This window comes from Temnothorax longispinosus, unplaced genomic scaffold, assembly GCF_030848805.1.
Source record: "Temnothorax longispinosus isolate EJ_2023e unplaced genomic scaffold, Tlon_JGU_v1 HiC_scaffold_14, whole genome shotgun sequence".
NCBI lineage: Eukaryota > Metazoa > Arthropoda > Insecta > Hymenoptera > Formicidae > Temnothorax > Temnothorax longispinosus.
Genome location: NW_027269925.1, coordinates 480,396 through 499,389, shown reverse-complemented (window position 1 = coordinate 499,389; position 18,994 = coordinate 480,396). Strand labels below are relative to the sequence as shown.

Here is an 18,994-nt window from a genome sequence, read left to right as displayed (position 1 = left end):
CAATACACGGTTTGAATTCCATTAAAATCATCACCTGATACTCTTGGCGATTCTTATCTCACTGCGCATCGATGCTTGCACAGTTAACTAAGAAGACTCTCCCGAGATGACAACTATCGACGTTTGTATCATCAGTTTATGACAGAATATCGAGAGCTCAATCACATGAAGAAGGCTTCACCCGTTTCCAGTCAGCACACACAATATTATTTGCCACATCACGGAGTGCTCAGACCAGACAGTGCAACCACAACATTACGTGTGGTATTCAATGGCTCGAGCGCATCTACATCTGGCCGCTCACTTAATGATCTCATGCACACGGGAGCCAAGTTGCACTTAGACGTCACCGATGTTTACCATCGCCCGTACCGATACCTACCATCACGCGATTCGGTCTACGAGAATACGAAAGCAACGGCTCCGCCCCGCACATACCGCGGGTTGCCCCGCGCCGCCCGCGACCAAACCACCGTCGCCTCACACGCACGCCCAACCGTCGGAAACCGCGCGGGCATACGCGAGCGAATCCCGCTAAAGCGGTACACCCGCACTGACCCGTTGTAAATGTCGCGAGCATATATTGTTATTGTTATAGAATAAACTTGACTATTTTCTGTTAACCGAGACACGCCTTCATTTTGCTAACCTCGCCACCCGTCTGCTTCTCCGCACCTCCTTCGAACCCAGGCCAGCCGCGAGCTAGATCCGCGCTTCGAAGCCAGGTTGTTTTACTTACGTTCGGACTGGCTTAGTGCGGGAATTCAGGATCGGTGTTGTCGGGAAGACGGATGATCGGGAATCGCCCTCTGTGCCAGCGACGCTGGGCTTATATACGCGTCGCGGCGGCGTCGCGGCGTGGTGGGGGTAGCGACGGCGATCGCGAGCGCCGGGCCAGTGCGGCGGAGCGATCGGGGATCGCGGCGCCCCGACGCCGTGATCGCGTTCGGCGGTCTTCGGCCGCCTTCGGCACCGCTCGGCGCGGTGAAGCGATTGCCGCGTTAAGTCCATTCGCGGACTTCCTAACATTGCATGTGAGAACGATTAAAAATACGCTGGGCACACCGTGCCCGTTCTTCACCCCCGCGGGTGGTCGGCTGGGTGGTCTCGGCGTGGTGTTCTTGCCGGAACGATGCATGTTTGGGGGTGCATCGTTACAAGTACTGTTTCACGGGATTCAACAGGTCGATACACAGTTCGACTTACACTGAAATCATCACTTGATACTCTTGGCGATTCGTATCTCACTGCGCATCGATATTTGAAAAGTTTACAAAGAAGACTCTCACGAGATGACAACTATCGACGTCTGTATCATCAGTTTATGACAGAATATCGAGAGCTCAATCACATGAAGAAGGCTTCACCCGTTTCCAGTCAGCATATACAAGATTACTTGCCACATCACGGAGTGCTCAGACCAGACAGTGCAACCACAACATTACGTGTGGTATTTGATGTCTCGAGTGCATCTACCAGGAGCCAAGCTGCATCACAGCACCTAGACATCAGATGTTTTGCTCTGGATTCGACAATTTCGACACTTAGTTGCCACGGACACCACCAAAGAATATAGGCAGATCAACGTGCACGAAGATGACTGAAATTTACAACGGACTCGCTGGATAGATGAACAACTCAATGAAGTGCCATATCATCTAACAACGGTCGATATGTTGATGATAATTCTGGAGGCGACGACACCGTTCAGCAGGTAGCCAATACTGCTCAACGGACTTGTGCATGGCGGGCGGCTTCCCATTAGCAAGGTGGCACGCGACTCATCAAGACGTACTCACTGCGGTTCAAGCAGAAAAGGACCAGGGCTCACAAATTACATTTGACGATTGCGTAACCAAAAGACTCGGATTACGATGGCTTCCTCAAGAAGATTCATTCACATTCTCAACAAGGATCTCGTCGCACACCGATCATCTCACCAAACGCCTCGCTTGGTCTGAAGTGGCTCAGATACTCGATCCACTGGGCTTTGTATCACCAGTGGTGATCAAGGCGAAGATGCTCTTGCAGGAGCTTTGGCTACATGAAGCTCCAATGGGATGAACCACTGCCATCCCAGCTCTCATCACGGTGGCTCATTATCAGAAAAGAACTCACAAGCTTGCAAGCTCTCAATACCTCGGTGGTACAACCAAGGTAGCACCTCTCAAACCACATGGAGTACCTCGTCAGTGGAATTTCACGGCTTTTTTGATACTTCTCAACTGGCAATGGCTGCAGTCGTATTGATCACCGTCCACGGCTCTAATGGCGCCACGATTTAATTGGTGTGCTCCAAAACAAAGGTAGCACCGCTCAAGCGGCTCACCATCCCGAGACTTGAACTCACCGCAGCACTGCTGCTCTCAAGACTCATGCAATACGTTCAAGCCACATTGAAGGTGAACGTCACAGCAACTCACCTGTGGACGGACTCTGTTGTGACACTCACGTGGATCAAATCTCATGCATCGCGCTGGAAGGATTTCGTGAGAAATCGAGTTTCTCAAATTCAAGAGCTTACTGCGAACGCACATTGGAAATACGTACCAGGTACGTCCAACCCAGCCGACTGCGCATCACGAGGATTAAGTACTGCTCAACTCCAAAGCCACTCATTATGGTGGACGGGACCACCGTGGATTCTCACACCTGAAGCATGGCCATCTCAACCCGCGCTTCCGGACGAGTTGAACGGTCATGAGGCTCGTCCTGGCATTGCTCTATATGCAGCTGCATCTCAGCCGGACTATCATTGGGATCTCATACACAAGTACTCAACCCTAAATTATTGAAAATAACAGCTCTCTGTTTCAGGTTTATCGCTCTCTTAAGAGGGTTCTGGGACGGGTCGTTGGACTCGCACGCTGCTTTGGAGAAGGCCAGATTTTTCTGGATCAAGGCTACTCAAGCGGCATACTTCACGTACGAGATCAAGATACTCACGGCCAACTCGAGATCACCAACTGCTCACGCATTCAGTCGATTGACTGCGTACATAGACGCTCCAGGACTCATCCGAGTTGGCGGCCGTCTCAATCAACCAACATTGGATCAAGACAACAAACATCAGGCGATTTTACCTCGCCACTCACGCTTCTCAACCTTAATCATCGCTCACGCCCATTTGCGCACCCTGAATGGAGGAACACAGCTGACATTGGCTCATGTCAGGCAACAATACTGGATCATCGGCGGACGGGCTCCGGTGAAGTCTCATATTTTACGGTGTGTCGTGTGTGCTCGGCAGAGGGGGATCCGTGCTCATCAACTGATGGGCCAACTACCTCTCTCTCGGGTTACGCCGTCACGTCCGTTTACTCATACAGGAGTTGACTATGCCGGACCGCTCACCATCAAAACATGGAAAGGACGAGGTGCGAAAACATACAAGGGATGGATCTGTGTGTTTGTCTGCTTCTCCACATCCGCAATTCACCTCGAAGTAGTCAGTGACTACTCATCAGAAGGATTCATAGCAGCCTTCCGAAGATTCTCAGCCAGAAGGGGAATTGCTCAGACCATGTATTCGGACCGCGGGACAACATTCATTGGAGCAGACGCCGCGCTTAAGAAAATGTTCATCCAGAGTTCCCAAGAACATCAACGAATCGCTCCAATTCTACAACGAGATTGCACCAGATGGGAGTTCAGCCCACCAGGCGCTCCACACATGGGGGGCAAGTGGAAGGCGGTGGTGAAATCGGTGAAGTTTTATCTGAGACGGACTATCGGGGAGACTCTACTCACGACGGAAGAACTCACAACGTTGCTTACGCAAATCGAGGCCATTCTCAACTCACGGCCTTTAGAACCGTTGAGTGACGACCCTGAAGACGTCTCAGCGCTCACATCAGGTCATTTCCTCATTGGAGGTCCAATCACTACCATACCCGAGCCATCTCTGATTGACCTAGCAACCTCACGACTATCTCGGTGGCAGCTCATCCAGCAGCGTGTTCAACATTTTTGGGCACAATGGTCGGCTCATTATCTGCAACGCCAGCAGGCGATATCCAAGTGGCATCATCCTAACAACAACATCAAGGTGGGCTCCATCGTGCTGCTGTTTAGATAGTTGTAAGATAGAGCGAGATAGAAGAAGTTAGCAACAGCGCTCGGGTAGCGACAAAGGCCAGGGGAGCGCGGCGAGGAAAGTTAGGCCGATCGGTGTTTTGTTGATTCCGGTCCGTGCTTGCGTCGAAGAAAGCGCGCGAGGCAGATCGTCGCAATATTCGGTAGCGAAAGCATCGTTTCGGGAATCGCTGAATTCCTCGACCCGCATAATCTTGTATTCCCGGTATATAAGGGATATATTTCGGAACAGTTATACTCGAACGTTACACCGTGCGTGCGTGCGTTATATACAGAAGTTAAGAAAGGACGAATTACATTCCCGAGGAGATAAATCCAAGGAAGCAGCAAGACGTATTCACAGCGAAGGACGAGACGACGTTTTCCCTTGCGAGGATAGCGAGGCCACATCCCGGATTGTCTGCCCGGCGAATTAGCTGCTTGCATCAATGCTAAGTACATCTGCTTCTTTCCGATCGCATATTCGGATAAGCGAGTCTTACGCCTCGTTCATGCCTTTCCGACGAGCTTCGGATAAGTCGGTCCTACGACTGCTATACGAATTACTTTTAATAGTGCGAATTACATTATTCGGTCGTGAAAAAGTCTACGCGGTGTTCCCGTGTTAATGGCGTGCATTTACGTTATAGCTCTCAATGTATTCGTGTAAACGGCACGTGTTGAATTTCATTTCATATATCTTTTGCGTTCATCACATATCTTCAGTTATAATTTTTGTCCTTCTGACTTTCGTTTCGACGTACCGAAAACAGATATGTGAAGTAACCAGATATTCAGATTCGTTGCGTTTACTTTGTCAAGTGATACTTGTTCTTTTAGCGTTATTTACGAGAACATTCACGATTTTGCGTTGATAAGAAGTTCTGAAATCCTTCGATTCTCGTTGCGTTTTCTACTTTACGATTACTAATCAATAGCGTTCATTATTCGGCTACCTCATATTTTAGATTTACGTGTGTGATATATTACTCAGATATTTCGTGATACTATATATATGTTTGCTTTCAATATCAAGCGATCACACTCGCTTAAAATGTATTGTGCCCATTGCGACTGAACCTGCGGTTCGTTTATTATTCTTTTTATCAAATATTAGAAGTGGCGGAGAGAAGAAGAAGGAGAAACAATATAATTGTGAAGAAGGCGACGGGAGGAAAAGAGACAGAAAAGAAGGAGAGGATTGAGAAGATGATAGGAGAAATAAATAAAACAGAAGTAGTCATCGAGGAAGCGCAGAAAAAAGGACACGGGAATAATAAAATGATAATGCTAAAGTGCAGGAACTGGAAGGTCAAAAGGGAGATAATGAGAACGAGGAGGGAGTTAGGGAAAAAATGACAGCTTTTTGGATGACGACCTCACCGAAATGGAAAGACGGATACAGAAGGAAATAAGGAGAGCAAAAGAAGAAAAAGAGGCAGGAAAGAAAACAACAATTGGTTACCAGAAAATGTGGGTGGACAACAAAGAGTTGATATGGAATGAAAACAAAGGAACGTTGGAGGAGAGGAGTGAATGGCGGAAAAAATAAAGAGGCGAAGAGAGGTAGAGAGGGAGAAGATACGGAGAAGGAGAGGAGAGGAGGGAAACCTGGAGAAGAGGAAGTGGCAACGGAGGTGATAACTGCAGAACAGACCAGTATCACCGCAACGTGTGCGACGGACGGACGGCAAAAGCAAGAGATAGAAGGCGGCAGAACAGACCGTCGCCGCAACGCGTGCAACGGACAGGTGGCAAGAACGGGAGTTCGATAGAAGGGATAGAAAGTAAGAAGGGGAACAGGTAAGAGACGCACGTGGCGACTGTAAAAGCGAGCTGCGTAACGAAAAGTACGACAAAAGAAAGAAGGCTGTAATATAGAGAAAAGTGATTGCGAATAGTGTCAAAGGTAAGGATTGGCTATAAGGGTATGGTGAAATAGAGGAGGAGAAGAATGCAGGAGAGTATATAGGCGATAAGCAGAGGAGATAAACATAAGATATTCGATAATTTATTTCAGATACCGCAGAAGGAAAGAAAGATGGAAGAAAGGACGAAAGTCAGAGGAACGGTGGAGATAGATGTGGAGGCGATTGAGACGGTAATGGAAGGAAGAACAACAAGGACGATGAAGAACATTAAGGAGGAAATGAAAGAGCTAAGAGAAAAAGTGGAGATCTTGAAAAGGAAAGTATATAAAATGGAGCAAGTTTCGAATAAAAGAAAGAGGGACGAGAGTGAGGAAAGAGAGGAAAAAATAAGCAGGAAAAAATGGTGGTACGAAGAGAAGGAAGAAGACGAGGAGGAGAAGAGAAGGAAGAACGTGATAATCAGAGTTGAGAAGAATAGATGGGGAGGAAACAACGCAAACTAGAAGAAGGTGAAACAATTATTCACAGAAGGACTGAGAGTGAAGGTGGAGGTGAAGAAGGTGATTATGATAGGACAGCGAGGGGACTGGCTGACATTTATGGTAAAGCTGAGAAGTGAGGAGGATAAATGGAGAATATTGGAAGCAAGAAGAAAGGAAGGAAGTAGGATGAAAGTAAAAATAGACGAAGACAAGTCGGTGGAGGAAAAAATCAAAGAAGGAAAGGAAAGGGAAATGAGAAGGGAAAGGAAAGAGGAGGAAAACGAGAAAAAAGAGGAGTTGACAGAAAAGGATATTGTGAAGAAAATGGAGAATAAACTGCTGATGGGATAGGACGACGACGAGGACGAAGCGGACCGGGGGGAGGAATTGGGGAGGAGGCAATGGAAGGGGTAGGGAGGCAATATATTGTAAGGTTATGCTTAAGATTGTGAAGGCTAGGATTTATACACGTTATGATTTTTATGTTTTGCCTGTTATCTTGATGTGAAGCCGTCAGGAACGGGACACTTGTGAGTTTATTTGAAGGCTCAAGATTTATATGTTATTTTGTTGTGAGGCCGTCAAGTAATTGTTTATTGATTTTGATTTGTACAGGGTTGAATACGTCCCTTCAAAACGCCGACATGTAAAGGTTTGGGAACGTTCCTAAAAAACGCCCTTTAAGGCCCCTTTGGGGTAAATAAAGTATTTTTCGTAACCGGAGTACCACAAATTACAATGTTTTCAAATCAAGAAATTATTGCAAGTAGTATTTTATGAAAAACTACAATTTTATAAAAAATAGTACAAAAATCTACAAATTTTAAAAATTTAAGAAGAAACAAAATTTTAAAAAATTAAAACATCTGCTTACTTGTAGAATACTACAATTATTTATAAATGACTATAGAAATCTACCACAATTTACGTATCGTAAAACTATGCAACTTAGAATCTAATTCAGTTTTTAGTTTCTCATAAAATACTACAACTGCGTACAAATACTAACAAATACCGATTTGTTTGTACAGCTCAAAAATTTATTACGATTATGGCTAATTGAAATTTGTAATTTTTAGTTAAATGTTCCAAGTTTTTACACAAATCTTCCAAAATTCATTTATTATTAATAACTTCTTAATTCGCAGAAGTCAAAATACTTATGTTTTTATTTTCGTATAATCTGTTGTAAAGTCCAATAGAAAAATACATAAATGTACAATTTTTTACCTATATAAATTTCTGATTCGTGAATGGTTGTAATTTTGCATACAATATTACAAGATTCTACAGAAAACGACACAATTCTTAAGCCTTTTACAACTCGTGAATTCATGAAAATCTACATAAATTTGCTTTTTTTAAATGTTTATAAGATACTACAATTTTACATGGAAATTAACAGACCTTCAACCAAACCTTTAACCTTTCCATGGAAAGTAAAAATTAATATGTTAATTAAAAAAATTAAGTATCTTATGCAAAATTAGAAAAAAAAAGAAAACTTAAAATAACATATAAGCAATGAAAAGTACCGTTTTCGGTCGAAGCGGATCTTGATGCTTAATAATATTTCACAATATCAATTATTATTAAATACATGTTTCAGTTTTTTAAATTGGCACTGCGTGCCAATATGGACTTTGTTGGACTTAAAACGCAATTGTGTAAATTGAAACTAAAAATAATATATTTTATATTAATTTGATATTGTCAAGTAAAATAATATACTATTAGAAGAATATTTTGGTAATTATGCATAAAAGCGACGTCCTCTCCGATGACCTTGACCTTGACATATGTTGTGAAGGTCACCCTACTGAGTGACCTTCAAAAGGTTTTAGCCGTCGGTTTTAGACAACGACGACGACGACGACGACGACGACGACGACGACGACACGTCGTCGCGAAATAAAGTATTCTCTGCTTTAAAAAGAAGACGTTTATATTAATCGTTTATGCCTTTCAAAACTCAAAATAGCTGCTATATTTTTCAAACTTTTTTTGTTTATAACTTTTTAATAAACAATGACCGACGGCTAAAACCTTTTGAAGGTCACTCAGTAGGGTGACTTTCACAACACATGTCAAGGTCAAGGTCATCGGAAAGGACGTCGCTTTTATGCATAATTACCAATATTTTTATAACAGTTATACAAATTTATATGGATAGATCCATTAGAGTATATATTCATATACGATTATCTTTAACCTATTAAATATACTTTTACATGATCACACATGATAATATACTAGTATATAAAACCATATATGACTATATAAAGTTATATTTAAAGAGATTTAGTCATATAATATTGTTCAAGATTATATTTCCATTTTTTAGGTATTTGTATATCTAATTCAAAATTTTATTACTCTTTTTAAACTGAATTTGTTTCTTAAGAATTTTCGAAAAATTATATATTTGCGCTGGTTATGACACATGTAGACTATAACACTTATATCAAATTAAGAAGTAATCAACCACGTAAGACGGATGGTTCACGATCCAGAGGTCCCGAGGTCTCGAGTTCGAATCCCATCAAGGTAAGTGTGTTTTTCACTTGGTTTTTCAAGTACGAGAACATATTTATAATCATAGGTTGCATCTTAAGAAACAAATTTAGTTAAAAAGTAATAAAATTTCAAAATAAATATAATTTTTTTTATGTTGGGTGAATTTCCTCATTAGAGAGTGTTTTAATTTTAGTATTTCCTTGTAGTCTACTGTACTCAAATAGATATAGAAATGTGTAGAATATCAGTATTAGTTGTAGATTGGCGTAGTTTTACCGAAAAATTTATAGATCAAGATGCACTAAAAAAATACAAAAATTTACAAAAGTGTTCCAATTCTAGCATTTTCATGTAGGATTTTGTAGTACTTCTTAAATTCATGTAGAATTTAATAGATTCTGGCAATTATATTTTATAGTTTTTTGTAGTACACTTTTATTTTTTTTTAAATTTTGTAGAAATATTTCCGCCAGGGCAGCGGCAACTCAGATCAGGATTTATTGTAATCGTTAATAATTATTGTAATTATGTAGCCTGTGACGGCGTTTAATTCAAAGTTGGCTTGGACCTTATTTGTTGCTAATTTGTTGCTCGCAACACAAGTGTAAATAACAGCGGAAAACCTCAGCGTGCGGATAGTCATAAGAGTAAAGTATTAGAAAAAAATGTATTGCTCGTTTAAATTTGGTACCGGTCTATTGTCTGAATTTGTTGCTCTCGAAATATTCGAAAAATAAGTATAAACAATAGCGGAAAACCTCAGCGTGCAGCTAGTTACAAGAGTAAAGTATCAGAAAAGAATTTGTTGCTTGTTTAAATTTGCTACTGGCGTATTGTCTGAATTTGTTGCTCTCGTTATATTCAAGTTCCGAATTTGTTGCTTGCAAAATAAGTATAAACAATAGCGGAAAACCTCAGCATGCAGCTAGTTACAAGAGTAAAGTATCAGAAAAGAATTTGTTGCTCGTTTGCTACTGGCGTATTATCTGAATTTGTTGCTCTTGATATATCCAAGTTCCAAATTTGTTGCTTGCAAAATAAGTATAAACAATAGCGGAAAACATCTCAGCATGACAATACGTCAAACTATACGTCAGTACCAAATTTAAACGAGCAGCAAATCTTTTTCTGATACCTTACGCTTATAACTATAGCTACACGTTGAGGTTTTCCGCTATTGTTTATACTTATTTTGCAAGCAACAAATTCGAAACTCGGATATATCGAGAGCAACAAGATCAGACAATATGCCAGTAGCAAATTTAAACGAGCAACAAATTCTTTTCTGATACTTTACTCGTATAACTAGCTGCACGCTGAGGTTTTCCGCTATTGTTTATACTTATTTTGCAAGCAAAAAATTAGCAACAAATAAGGTCAAAGCCAACTTTGAATTAAACGCCGTCACAGGCTACATAATTACAATAATTGTTACCGATTACAATAAATCCTGATCTGAGTTGCAGCTGACGGAGGTGCTAATTTCGTGCATTTTCTGTATATTTTAAAAGGTTCTTGGTGCAACACCGATCTCTACTTCCATTTAATATCGGACATGACAATTTCCGACGTTGAGCATGGCTAATACCAGGATCATACAGAGGATTGCCCCTTTTAAAATATACAGAAAATGCACGAAATTAGCATCACCGTCAGCTGCAACTCAGATCAGGATTTATTGTAATCGGTAATAATTATTGTAATTATGTGGCCTGTGACGGCGTTTAATTCGAAGTTGGCTTTGACTTTATTTCTTTTGCGTGTCGTAATCGTTCCATCGGCGATGACTATAATTTTCAGTGTTGATAGTGTGAACTCTAACAGTTATAATTATTTTTATTTATATTACTTGTAAGTTTGAATGTAATGCCCTGAGAAAGATCAAGTAGGTCGAAACGTTGACTCGATAATTATAATTCAAAATGTAAATATAGCTTTTTATTAATACTTTAATATTGCTCGGAATATCGGCCGTAACATTACTTGGCTTTTAATTTTAATATTTTATTTACTTATAAATAAGATACTGAAAATAATACGGCATCGTAAAAATTATAAAACATCGCGAAACAATTTTTCATATACAATAGAATAATTATAGATAATTATGTTGTAATTATGTTGTAATTATAATTATCATATGATCTATAATTATATTATTCCAGTAAACACATACTTAGTCGGTGGAATAATAGTTGCAGATGCCCAATACAATTATAATTACATAGGATAAAATAAAGTAAACGCTCGTGTGTCAAAATAAACTGTAAGAATAAAGGCCAACAATCGAGCATAGACGTGGATGTCAAATTAAAGTTCGTTTATTAAACATAAGTATATGTAGAATTACATAACTACATAATATAATTACATAATCACCTATGATTGTTATATATTGTATGTAATAAATATTAATTGTGTATCAAATTGTATTAAAAATGTCTTTTTAATTAAATGCACGCGCGAGCAATACAGCGTGACTGACCATTTTTACGCGTTCGCGGTTCTGTATTTGAACCTTTTATCGACCGTGGCTGTAAGTAGGACGGTAACTGCACCGCTCTGCACCGTAGCTCACCGGGTAACGGAACTCATTTCTGCTCCCCACTGTACAAGGGGGGATGCACCAAACAATTATCCTTTACATATACTATTACTCCACCTGTTCTCGAATTACTTGTATTGCATCTAATTACGTTATATCCACCAATTTGCAACTCATGATCACCAACCTCCTCAGTAACATGTGTCTCAACTGTCGCTAATATGAGAGGTTCTCTATTGTATACTATTTGTGAAACGATTTCGTCAATATGTCCCAACAAACCTTGTGCATTTAAATATATTATTTCATTAAATGATTGCTATGTCCCCATATAGTCGGTTTTACTTATTTTCCTATTAATCATTTTTATATAACACGGACAATCTCTATCACTAGCCGCATGGTTTATCTCAAAATTATTCAATATTAACTTACTTGCTACTTTATCGCAATTTACGCATTTCTTACTCACAGACTCACAGTCTTTACGGTCATGGTTCTCGGCACAAATTCCGTATCGCACGCAATCTTTACACTCCCTTGCCAAATGATTGAAACCCCAACATTTATAACATCGAATAATATATATATCTTCTAATATTCTATACTTTTTCCATCTTATGTTGAGTCTTCCTCTTTTTATTATTTCGTTAAACATCATTGGGTCACTCTCAATACTAATTGAAACATTTCTATATTTCTCATTTATTTTCTTATATATTATTTTCATAGCTTGGCGTCCTTCATACATGCTTAGATCATTCTGTTTTATTATCGTTGATAATAATTTTTCATCATTGTCCGAAAGTAGAGTCAGAATCGGGCAATAACGCAAAGAGACTTCGATGGTTTTCTTCTCGAGACATGTTTGAGAGAATTCGATGAAAGGAAAAACGCCGTACTTATTTGTTATTCCTCCTGTTTGTCGTTGGTGGGTCGCATGTAAAGTCAAAAAGTCACGCGGTGAAATTGACAACAACCAACGGCAATCAGGACAGCCTCCGTATCGCGGAGTGCTCCGAGCACGTGCGCTTCCATCACGTGACGCCTCATCCACCAACCCCGTCACGGAAATCGGCGTGGAGACGTGACGTAACGAGCTCCGGCCCAATGCAACGCGACGCCACGCGGTGACCGCCAATTCCTTCAAGGGAAGCGAGTCCGTTGGTCTGATGGATGAGACGTCACACCGTCACCAAACTTATAAATAAATGTAGCGTGGTAATGGGAGAGGACTTGTTCGCTCTCGCTCGCAATAGACACCGTCGTCTCTCGTAACGCAAGTTGTCGCGAATCTGAAACGGAAACTGTGATCATTCGAGAACTTTCTTGTAGACTGTTTGTGAAAATAAACTCATCGTTATTGAAATCAGAACTCTGTTGAGATACAAAACCGATCCTCCTGTTCCTGACCAACCATCGCGCGCGCTCAAACAATCTTCTAATACTTCCTCCTCTTGCTCCACTCTGATAATTTTAAATCTTGGGCGTTTTAGCTTTGGTTGATTAACTTTATATTTGTTTCCTAAATTAGATTCCAAACCTGATTGCAATATATCTATTTCATTTTCATTATTACATCCTATAATCACTGTTCCATTTGGCTTGTCTTTAAATTCTGTGACTCCCACTGGCATATCGCTTATATTAATCTTACTTTTTATATCTGTTCTAGTAATACTTCCCTCTTGCCTTTCAACTGGTTTGACAATTAGTGTGCATTGCCTAGGTTTTTCATTTGTTTTAGTTACCTCAGAGTATGAACGCCTGTGGTTTTTTACTGCTAAACTTTCCCTGATTATGTAAAACGCTCTTTATCTCCTCAATGTCTTTTTTAACATTTTCAAGCTCCAATGTAACGATTTCATTGATCATACTCCTCAAATAATCCTTCGTAATTTGTTCACTCTTTAAACTGTGAATCATTCGCAGAATATCATCTATTTTCTCATCTAGTGACTTCTGTTGTTTTGACGGTGTTATTGTTTTCCTTCCATTGTCCTCCGAACAGCAGATTAGGTGGCTACCGCTCTCACTCAGCACTTTATTTAAGGCCGCACAACTTTTGTGGTACGCCACTGAGCATGACTTACATACAAGTGGGGACTTTACTTCTTTCCTACATCCTTTGCATATCCATTTCGATGCTTGTCCAGTATTCATGATCGTACGATATTACTATGTGCTATTCCAATGAATATAGGTTTTAATGTCTGACTTGAATACTTTTAACCGCTCGTGTACATCCTTCAGTTGTTAGGTTATGATGACATTGATACGCCTCTGTAAGATGTTTAAAAGCCTCCTCTAAATGATTTTATAGCTATTAATAAAGCAAAAACGCCTACGCTATATGATCTGCAACAGAAGAGCCCCGCGGGGCACAATTACTGCACCACAGCTGTTCGCAAATACGGAGCACACAAACGACACACCATTTCCTACTTACTCAGAGAAAGAGAGAGAGAGAGAGATTGATTGATTGATTGATTAATTTTTTATTATGCCCAAACAAAGCTATAGGGCAAAGATACAATAAAGCAAAGACAGAATGCAACATAATATTAATACAGAAAGGGAAGAGGCATGATAAATATATTGCATCATGAGTATTACTTAAAACTAATGCTTAACTAAAAGAACAACAAAGGCAAAAGCAAAATACTGAAATTGCTGTAGTACTTAGAAACTAATAAAAGTACGTAACGCAAAATAAACTAAGATAATATATATATATATATATATATATATATATATATATATATATATAATATGCCATTTGGAAGCTGACTTAATCTAACACTACTTAAAACTAATGGAAAATATTGTACAACCAGACAAAGACGAAAAACCTGTCACTCTGATTCAGACGAAAACAGAAACGTAAGAAGAAAACACTTAAAGGATGCAAGAGACGATGCCGATGTAATATTGCCTGGAAGAGAATGCCAGAAATAAATGGACGAAAGCTGAAATGAGTTTCTGTAAGTAACTGTTGTATGCGCTGGAATATGAAAAATGTGAGTTGAAGAAGTGGCTAATCGTTCAGATCTCCTGAGCGATTAATCAAGAGGTGTAAATAGCTCACTTAAATATACAGGTGAGGACATATAAAGTATGCGATACATCTGACATCCAAGAAAGTACAGCCGTCTGTTTTTGACGGAAAGCCATCCCAGGCGACGTCTGTACGGAGTAACATGCTCATCTTGTCGCAAGTTGTAAATAAACTTGATACAACAATTCACGAGTCTCTGTAGTTTGGTGTTCAGTTCCTCACTTAGGCCATGATAAACTAGACAGCAATAATCCAAATGAGGTAGAACTAAAGTCGTCACAAGCTTAATTCTAAGCTCAGTAGAGAGAGAGTTTTTGTTAAACTTGAGCCTGTATAACGCCCAGTGAACCTTTTGCGAGACAAGCGAAATGTGCTTCCTCCAAGAGAGATTAGACTCGAAAACGACTCCCAAATTCCTCACTTCACTAACAAATGGTAAAGGTATGTTGTTAACTATGATAGGTGGTAGAAGGTTAAGATCAATATTATTGGTGTTTCTATTACTGCCGAATATGATAACTTTAGATTTAGCAGGGTTCAGTTTCAAACCGTTTACCGAGGCATAATCAAAGATAGCGTTTGCATCCCTAGAAATCAAGTTGAGATTATGAAGAATATCAGAGGGTGGACCCGCTCGATATATCTAAACATCATCAGCGAATATCATATGTTCTGAATATGACAATACTCTGCTAATATCATTTATGTACAAGGAAAATAAAAGTGGTCCCAGCACAGAGCCCTGCGGCACTCCAAACAACGTAAAAAGCCAAGACGAAAGACCCTCCGCATCATCAACCACAGCCTGAGAACGGCCTGTCAAATATGAATAAATCCATATAAGGACTGGGTCAGAAAATCCTAGCTCTTTAAGTTTAATGAGAAGTCGAAGATGCGGAACAGTGTCAAACGCTTTACTAAAATCAAAAAGAATCATAATCAATACGAGTCCATCGTCAATGGCTTTCTTGATCTCATCACAAACACGCAGAAGTGCTGACTGAGTGTTATGACTCGGGCGATACGCAGACTGTCTGGGATTTATGAGTTTATACTTGTTTAAATAATCAGTGACCTGCCAAGCAACAATCCTTTCAAGTATTTTCGACAGTTCTGGCAGATTAGCTATCGGTCGCGTATCGGATGGGGATAAAGGAATCCGAATCTTTGAAAGAGGACGGATAAGCGCCCGTTCCACTGAGACGGAAAAGAAGAGGTATCCAGTGAGCGGTTAAGCAGCGCAGTTAGACACGATGAAATCGTAGGCCAAGCTATACGCAGAATGTAGAGGTAAGTCATCCGCACCCGACGCGTAAGAATGAAGAGGTCCCATAGAAATTAGTTTATAGACCATGTCTGACGTTATAGCAGAGAAAACAAACTCAGGACGCTGAGATGGACAAGAGACCAGATCAATAGCAGAAATGAAGTCAGTAAATGAGCAAGGTGACAGAGTAGTAGAAATCGAAACATAGTAAGAATTCAATTGATCAGGAGTAAAAAAGTGTAAAGGAGAAACTAAGGTTGACTTTACTAGACCAAGACGAGCAAGTTCTCTCCAAAGTTTTGAAGGATCGGTGACGTTTTCAAGAGACTTAAATTGAAACTCACTTTTAGCGCGTCTAATGTCTTCATTAAGCTGATTGCGAAAAAGTCTATAAGTGGCATATCCAAGTAAACTATTAGAGCATTTTGCCTGCTTATATAGCTGATTACGAGTACGCATCCGAGTCTTAAGATCACCCGTGAGCCACTGCACTGGAGGCTTCTTAATTGTAAATACACGAATGGGAGCAAAAATATCCAGTGCCTTTAACAGGTTGCGAGACATCACTTCGCAGAATCTATCAACATCAGTGTCATTAGACACTTCATCAATTTCTGTCCGCACTGTACCAGCAATGGATACAAGGTGATCTGAGAACTCAGAACAGTCAATACCCCTGTAATTTCGCCGCGAAATAGTGCGCTCAGATATTGAATTAAAATTTAGTAACATAGATAACTCTATTATATCATGACCAGCTATGAAAGGACTCTGAGATTTAGCGAAAGATAAAAGCTTATCAGCATCATCTATAATCAAAACATCGAGCCATGAGTCTGAAGTAGCCGTGTGATAGGTAGGTTCGGAATTAATAATGTGTAATGATAAGCTGGACATGAGCTCGCGCAAGTAATTCGCCTCATAACTGGTCGATGATAAATTACAATTCAAATCACCACCAATCATTACATTTTTGTACAGGTGTGAGTATCTAGTCAATGTCTCGACAAAGTCATGAAAGAGGAGGTCCTTAGGTTGTGACCGGACGGCACGAGTTGAGCCCGATTCCGGCGGATAATATTCCTATCGAACGGTCGCCACTCGGTTTAACCTTAGACTACCGAGAAGGTAAGTTCGCATCAACGCCACAATTATTCGCAAGACGCTAATAGGATTTCTTTGTTTCAGAATGATGTCCCTGATGGATCACCGTTGCTGCTTTTCATCCCTGGATCCTCGCTTTACATCGCATACCAGATAGAGGTAAGTAAGGATAAAATAATTATATCCTAATTATTTGAATTTTATTTCAGACTGATGTCCCCGTTGGATCGCCGTTGCTGTTTCCCGTCTCTGGATCCTCGCTTTACATCGCATACCAGATAAGGGTAAGTCCCAATAATTATGTTTAATTATATACGAATTCGCTTCTTTTCTTTCAGGTTCCTGCCCCGGATTGATCGCTATTGCTGTTGCTGCTGTGCTTCCCCGGATCCTCGCTTTACATCGCATACCGGATTGCCGCTGGCCAACGTTGGATCATCGTCGAAGGACAAGGTAAGTAGAAGGTAAGTATTGATAATTTTTTATAATTAATCAGGAGAATTTGTTTCAGAATTAATTATTCCTTAATTCCAGATCATCATTTCAACACTACAGGCCGTTTCACAATGTTATAAAGGTGTCTCACATCACGAGTTTTGCGCCTCGGTGTGGGTGTCGCTTTATTTAATAAAAGTCGCACAATTGTTTAATTTGCGTATCTCGGCTTATTAGTTTCGTCGATACGATGCTTTTATTCCAGATAATTATTCCGATCGGAGGACTCTGTGCTCCGTGATTGTTGTACTATGATCACGCACTCGGCCGTGATCATCACTCTATGTCATACAATGTTCGTGCGCAGAATTAACTAACGAGTATCCGGTTGTTAAATACACTAATTAATAATGTCCGCACAATATTTCGTATCCGCGTGACCCAATGCCCGTGGTTGTTATATACTCGATATGCACTTCCGTTAATTAACAATGTATCCGAATTTCAATTCGCGTATTGTTGCTAACACTCGATTGTATTTGGCATCTAGATGCCGCTCGCTATTGTTAAGACGAGTAATTTAACGCGATAGCACGCTGGAGTTCTCGGTTGTAAAGTATAACGCGTATGCCGATCGTACAGAGTGTGATACGTGTGTTCGCCACGGCTATACTCGAGAGACTGCCTCGAGCGGTCGCTCTCGCTGGGCCTCCCCACTTATGCCGGATTGCTCCCACTTTCCGAACTTTCTCTTTCGCCTATTGTTCGCGGCCGGCACATCTGGCGCGATCATGCGAAAACAAGTTGATTATCACTACCCTCTCGCGTGCCTTTTTGCGCACTTTCGATTTACGCCCATTCTGGAAGGTTCCCGTGGAAATTTCCACGCGCAACGCAGTGCGAGAACCTTCCCGCCTTGGCACCTCTGCACCAGGTTTTCATTTCCGGAAATTTCTCGACGCGGATGACGCCGACCCTTGCGCACCTCATCAAAGATGCCCCTGATGGTAATTCCGGGTGTTTTTCCTGTGGATGACGTCCGGGTGACGTCTTTGTCGTCGGCCGTTGACGCCGACCCCCTGGCTGGGTTTCTCGGTAGCTGGTATTACCTCTCCGGGCCTTTGTTCCTGGAGTTGGTGCGTTTCTTGGGGATTTCGTCGGAGAACGACGTCGACCCCCTAGGCGGGTATCCCAGGACCTTTTATGATGGATTCCGTCCTTTGTTCCCGGGGAAGATGCGTTTTCCGGGGAACTTGTCTGACCATAACGCCGACCCCCTGGGAGGGTGTCCCAGGTCCTGGAGAGACGGTTGTATACCTTCGTTCTCGGCGAAAACGTGTTTCCCGGGGATTTCACCGGACATTGGCGACGACCCCCTGGGGAGATTCCTCCGGTCCTTGCGAGACGATCGGACCCCTTTCTCCCTGGAGAAGATGCGTTTCCCGGGGATTTCACCGGGTTATGACGTCAACCCCCTGGGGCGATATCCCCGGTTTTCGGGAGACGCTCCCGCACCTTTGTTCCTGGGGATGTTGAATTTTCCGGGAACTTAATCCTTACTTGGCGCCCATCTGCTGGACGCGCGTACCGGGTCCGGGGGAAGTTCCTCCGTGCCCCCGATACTGAATATCGTCGTTACTC

General features: G+C 41.2%; 1 protein-coding gene across 1 annotated transcript; it reads left to right on the top strand.

The window, feature by feature from the left end:
* The first annotated feature begins 2,060 nt into the window (after nt 1-2,060).
* On the top strand, nt 2,061-6,778 carry LOC139823611 (uncharacterized). The gene is made up of 5 exons (XM_071796138.1): nt 2,061-2,243; nt 2,307-2,773; nt 2,818-4,048; nt 6,095-6,311; nt 6,474-6,778. Exons 1-5 carry the CDS (start codon nt 2,061-2,063, stop codon nt 6,776-6,778), a joined length of 2,403 nt encoding a protein of 800 aa, XP_071652239.1.
* The last annotated feature ends 12,216 nt before the right edge of the window (nt 6,779-18,994 follow it).

What these genes read in the sequence shown, in the direction of transcription:
- LOC139823611 (XM_071796138.1), top strand. Translation starts at nt 2,061, where the DNA reads ATGAACCACTGCCATCCCAGCTCTCATCACGGTGGCTCATTATCAGAA. An exon ending in AACTGGCAATGGCTGCAGTC is followed by an intron (nt 2,244 to 2,306) that starts GTATTGATCACC and finishes TCCAAAACAAAG; the next exon opens with GTAGCACCGCTCAAGCGGCT. An exon ending in ATCCTAACAACAACATCAAG is followed by an intron (nt 4,049 to 6,094) that starts GTGGGCTCCATC and finishes AATTTATTTCAG; the next exon opens with ATACCGCAGAAGGAAAGAAA.